This window comes from Myotis lucifugus, unplaced genomic scaffold (genome assembly GCF_000147115.1).
Source record: "Myotis lucifugus unplaced genomic scaffold, Myoluc2.0 scaffold_321, whole genome shotgun sequence".
Lineage (NCBI taxonomy): Eukaryota > Metazoa > Chordata > Mammalia > Chiroptera > Vespertilionidae > Myotis > Myotis lucifugus.
The window spans coordinates 693,549-699,559 of NW_005871369.1; the positions used below are offsets into that span (position 1 = coordinate 693,549).

General features: G+C 49.1%; 1 protein-coding gene across 4 annotated transcripts in view; it reads right to left on the reverse strand.

The window, feature by feature from the left end:
• CADM1 (cell adhesion molecule 1) overlaps positions 1–1,240 on the reverse strand; it is a 347,826-nt gene extending 346,586 nt beyond the window's left edge. For 2 of the 4 annotated variants that reach the window (XM_023764209.1, XM_006100646.3), the window contains exon 1: positions 982–1,240. In XM_023764209.1, the coding sequence (XP_023619977.1) occupies positions 982–1,111 (130 nt within the window). In that variant the 5' untranslated portion in view covers positions 1,112–1,240. The remainder of the gene's footprint in view (positions 1–981) is intronic. The other 2 variants (XR_002832101.1, XM_023764208.1) reach the window with 2 other exon arrangements.
• Between the last annotated feature and the right edge of the window lie 4,771 nt (positions 1,241–6,011).

Consider the following 6,011-nt stretch of genomic DNA (forward strand, 5'->3'; position numbering starts at 1 on the left):
CGAAGGGCTCCGCGTCTTTTGGGGGAGAGCCCCGGGGGGTGAAAAGCCCCCCCCCGGCAAATTTCCCAAAGACAACCTCCTGCCCACAGGGGGGCCCCCGGAGGGCCCGAAAGGGTGCCCGTTTTGGCGCAAAGGGCCGCGAACGCTCCCTCCGCCACCCCCGGGCTGCTCAAAGGGACGGGGCAGCCTGAAAATCTTGGCGTCCCCCACCTCGCGGCGGAGAGATTCCGTTGGGGCAGGCCCGACTGCGGGGCTCCCGGGCTTCCGACCCGCAGAGGCGACGAGAGCAAACGCCCCCCGCGGGGCCGGACCCGGTAACTTTCCCTCCCGGGAGCCTGGCCGAGGCGCCCCGCAGCCGGGCGGAGGGGACCGAGGGGCCGCGGTCAGGCTGGCGGGAGCACTGGGGACGCGCGGCTCGGGAACAGGCAGAGCGCGGGGGGCGCAGAGCGACCAGACAAGTCTGGGGCTGTCCTGTGGAGCAGCGAGGGATCTATCTCACTGGAGGCGGCTGCTAGTCACGGGGAGGATTTGGGGATGGAGAATTGGGGGGCCCGCTGGAGAGGCGGTGGTGAATGGGTGGCCTGGGAGAGGCGAGGACTGCAAGTTACGGGGACAACAGCGAGTTTGGACGGTTTGTGGGGTGCCTATGACCCATCCCCTTCCCCCAAATTCTCTAGCCCCCCTCCCAACCGGGCTCCCCATTCTCACTCCACTCCGCGCCAAGCCGTGGAGGGAAGATGTGGGTGCAGCCATCCCTAAGGACTCTTAATTCACACCCAGCCGGACAAGGGAGAGGGGAATGACCGATCCCCTCAGCCCCTTCCATCTTAGCCCTGAGTTTCCTCTCCACACTCTCAGCGCCTAGGATTTAGGAAGTGGGGGACGGTTGTCATGGAAACGTTTCCACCACCACCCCTTGGCTACGGCTACTGGGGCGCCTTAGGAGATTTAGAGGGCCGCTTGGCCTGGTCCCACACCTACCTGTGGGGATCAATGCCGCGGCGGAGAGGAGCAACAGCAGAAGCCGGAGCCGGAGCCCGGGAGGCGCCGCCGCCACCGCCGCCGCCGCCGCCGCACACTGGGATCCGCTCGGCAGCACAGCACTCGCCATGTCGGGCACCTGCCTCAGACTGGCGGCGGCGGCTTCCTCCGGAGCCAGCGCGGACAACTAATGATATGCTAATGACATGCACTGAAGGCGGAGTCAGGGCCGACCAATCACAGCGCTGAGAGCCCAACCCGGCTCTCCGAGGACTTCCCCATCCCCCACCCCGCCCCCTGGCGCTGGGGTTCGGCGACGCGCCCGCGCCACCTAGGGGCGGGACAAAGGGGCGGGGCGTATGCAAATATGTTTATGTTAAAATTCTTTCTCCCTTCCTGGGCATCTAGGAAAAAGTGTTCTCCCTGCGCCGGGTGCGTGGGGCCTCGGCTCCGGGGGCGGTTCTAGCTTCCTGCACACCTTTATTAAGAATGCTTACAGCAAGCGCGATGTCGGACCAATGACTGGAGGATCTCCCTAGGAGGTTCCCTGCCCGGTACACCGAGCACAGCGGCCTGGAAAGCAGACGTTGCAAATTTCCGTCACTCACCTTGCACCGGAGGGATCGATCTCCGGGAAACGGGGGTGTTCGGGCGTGGAGAGTGAGCGTGCAGGTCCCCGGATTGACAAAACAATCCGGGAGAGGTGCATGCGTGCTCTGCACGTCCGGCGAGCGCGAGAGCCTGCTCGGCAACCTAGCGGTAGACTGGGGCATAGTGGGGAGAAAGGAGCCAGAGTCGGGCTCTGGGGTTTTCGAGTCCGCGTCTTTGTGATAGATTCTCGGGAAAGGTGGCTCGAGGAGGACCGACTCAGGCGCCCCAGCTTGCTGAAGGTCGCCTTCCTGGCTTTAGTGTGTGTGTGTGTGTGTGTGTGTGTGTGTGTGTGTGTGTGTTTAATACATATGACCATATGTAATACGATTACACACATTCAACAACAAAAAAAATATTATCCTGTCAAGGCTTCCGGGTGCAGTCCCGGAGGCGGGGAGTGGTGGGCGCCCCTGTGAAGATAGGGTTTGCCATCTTCCTCCTTCGGAGTTAAAACCCACTCCTCCCTGCTCTACACCCCCAGTCCCTCCTCAGGCGGGTGGTCCAACAGGTGCTCGGGCTTCCAGGGTCTCTGGGAGAGGCTCTCCCGACTCCACTCGCTCTACCTCCTCGAAATTGCCTTTGCTTTCTTTTGAACCAGGGAGCCCCCTCTCTTGTTTGTTTGCTTTTTAATTACTTATTTTCTTCTCCTCTAGAAGATCATGTGCGCTCTGACCCTCTGTTGCTCAAGCATCAAATTGAAGGACGAGCCATATTAAGTGTAAAGGTTTATAATAATTTAAGTATTCATAGAATGCAGAACAATAAGATGTAGGAAATACAATTTGCATAATAAATATCAATATCACAACAGCTAAAACAAACCATGACAAATTATCTGTGGCTAAATGACCAAGAGATTACTAAATGTGAATTGCTAAGTCTGAGCTATGGTCTGGTGGAGCTGCACCACATGACTTGGCCAGGCCCTCCGTCCTCATCATGTTCAAAATAAATAAATAATAAAATTACATACCCAAAAAGGAAGTCGAGAGCTGCACACCCAACAAATGAGTTACACTTAAAACGGCCTCCTATTACCCATTATGCATAAACTAATTTCAAGACTGCCCTGTCTCCACAACCCTGGAATTTCTGCTCTTAATTACAGGCCACATGCATGAACTGCAGGCAGCCCTCCAGAAGTGGGAAGGCTCCCGCAGGAAAATAGCACTACATGAGGCAGGAAACCATCACCACATGGAAACCATCACCACGTGTCCAGTTCGCAACTTCCGACCTGTTCTTATGCCTCTGAAAGTAAATCTACCTGGATCAGACTAAAATGCAAAGCAGAGTCCCAACAAAATCAGGATAAACAATTTGAGGCCATAGAAACAATTTGAGGTTCAAACCATAAAGTAAGGTCCTATATGCCAGGAACTCTGGCATCCTTGCACAGAGCCTAGCACATAATAATATTATTTGCTATTATTATTACTACATTGCATTTATTGAGTTCTTTTTTAAAAATATATTTTTATTGATTTCAGGGAGGAAAGGAGAGGGAGAGATGGAAACATCCATGATGAGAAAGAATCACCGATCGGCTGCCTCCTGCAGGCCCCCTCCTGGGGATCTAGCTCGCAACCCAGGCATGTGCCCTTGACCAGAATCAAACCTGGGACCCTTCAGTCTGCAGGCCGGTGCTCTATCCACTGAGCCAAACCAGCTAGGGCTTATTGAGTTCTTAATTAAGTATTTTGCCTGCATAATCTCACTTAATTTTTGGAACAATCCCCATGGTACATACTATTATTATCTCTCATTTTATATTTTTTAAACATTGCTAGGAAAATTAAGTCATTGGCCCAAGGTCAAAGTTTCTAAAGTGCAGACAGAGCTTATGCAATTAACCACTCTGCGATACTGTGCCTCAATAAATATTTGTTAAGTGGATGAATACATTTCACATTATAATGCATGGATCAAAACCATATCTACATTTTTAACATAAGGTGAAAATATGCCAGCAGTTCAGAAACATTTTTTTTAAAGTAACAGGATTTCATTTTTACTCCCAAGGAAAAACATTCCTCATGAAGCTGAATCTCCACGAGAATCTCGTCAGGCCCCAGTCCTCCCACACTAAGAACACAGTATGGGACATTGGAAGAGGTGGAGTGGTTTCATATCCCTTCATTCTCTTGGCACATCCAATGAACACCTACTCAAATTTCCAGTTGGCAAAGAACAACACGGGACATTTTTGTAGGAAATGCTAATGCTGTATGACTTACCTCGCCAGCAGAATGCAAATAGCTTTAGAGATTTCCACCAAAAGAATGCCACCTGTGCCATAAGTTTAAGGAACTTACACATCCAAATTCCCAGGCCACGGGACATCTTTATCACTGCGTCTCCACGGAAAGAACCAGAGCTGAACCTTTAGGATTACGCTGTTGCTACCCTACCCACTAGCCACACTCCTTTCCCACCCCAGCTCTTCACACTAGAGACATCGCCAAGTGAGTTAACATATGGAACATGTGAAGCACGTAGCAAATTCCCGCAGCCGCTAAATGCAAGTTATGACTACTCTGGCTTGCTCGGAGGAAAGCTCGTCATTTTCTGCTTTGTGGACTAGAACTCCTAGCCAACTCCAAGTTCCAACATTTCCCCCTTGCTGCACGGATTGAACCAATTTTGAAAACCAGATGGTGTTTTCGCCATTTATAACTGATAATCAATTGTTTTGTGAATTTAATTTTTCAAGAAAGAACTGAAATACTTATCAGAATTACAATCTGGGCGCTACTTGTGTTGGAATAAAATTGCCAGAAGCACCTAGAGCTCGGTTCTTTTTTTTTTTTCCTGAGAAAACTTTAAAGAGTGAGAGGCAGAGAGGCCCTGGATTGTTTGCTCTCACAGCTGAGAAATATGGATAAACATATATGAAAAATAAGCACGGAAGGGAGATTAATGTTTTAGGGAATACATCACAGATAATCAGTGAGAACAAGTAACATCCTGCTTTCAAAAATGCTAATTACTTGAGTGCCCATGTATAAAAAGCAATAAAGACAAATTATTAGGGAAAAGAAAAAACAATATTTGGAGTCAGCATTTGCCTGCTACTAGATTCTCTGAGTACGGGTAGGAAAGTGACTTAACCAGCTTAGAGACTGAAGGTTTGTGTCCTCCACCCCACCCCAAAATTCATGTGTTGAAGCCCTAACCCCTAAAATGATGGTATTTGGAGGTGGGGACTTTGAGAGGTTATTGGGTTTAGAAGAGGACATGATGGTGAGGGCCCTGTGATGGGATTGATGCCCTAGGAAGAGACACCAAAGCTCTCTCTCTCCACATGCAGGCACTGGAGAAAGGCCATATGAATACATAGCTAGAAGGCTGCCTTCTGCAAGCCAGCAAGAGGGTCCTCACCAGAACCCAACTATGCTGGCAGACATCCAACCTCCAGAACTGTGAGAAAATAAATGTCTGTTATGTTAGCCACCCAGTCATGGCCTTTTGTCGCACCAACCCGAGATGACTACAATAACCCCTAAGCCTCAGATTCCATTGTCAAAACTGATAAAATGTATAATAAATGTCAACTTTTTCTAAAAATTTTTCCATAAAGTAAGTTAGTATTATGTTAGAATATTGGGCTGGGTAGACTTTTTTTTTTTTAATCCTCACTTGAGGATATTTTTCCATTGATTTTTAGAGAGAGTGGAAGAGTTGGGGAGATACACAGAGAGAGAAACATCGATGTGAAAGACACATTGATTTGGTGGCCTCCCACCCCAGGGCCAGCCAAGGTATGTGCCCTTGACCAGAATTGAACCCCGGACCCTTCAGTCCATAAGCTAATGCTCTCTCCACTGAGGCAAACGGGCATGGGCTGGGGAGACTCTTGGTCTGTCTGGTAGACAGCTCATCTATACTTATATTAAGACTAAGCAATTCATCTTTGGGGGCACAGTCTATGAATCTTTATGAAATATAAAGCCAGCTAAATCCATATTCCTAAATGAGTACTTAAACACTTTGCCCACAGGTTTATTCTTCCAGATTCACAGAGTTGATCGTAAACTCTTGAATATAAAGGACTGAATATCAGTTTGAAAGAAAGGGAAGTACTGAAGTAGATTGCAGAAACTGCCCATAAACTGGGTCAAGGAGCAGCCCCAATGCCTATGGAAAGGGAATTTGCCATAGGGACCAAGCCATCGTTTCTTCCAATCAGATATCTAGGAATATGTCTAGTTATACATGGCTGATGCCAAATATATATTCAGTAAAAGACAAAAATTAATAGAACACTTCCGTTGAAACAGCACTGGGTGGATGCGGGGCCAACCATTACCACTTTTACTCTTTTCTCCCGATAAGGGGTAAAAAAAATAAAATTATATTAATATTTCTTTTTGCCGGGG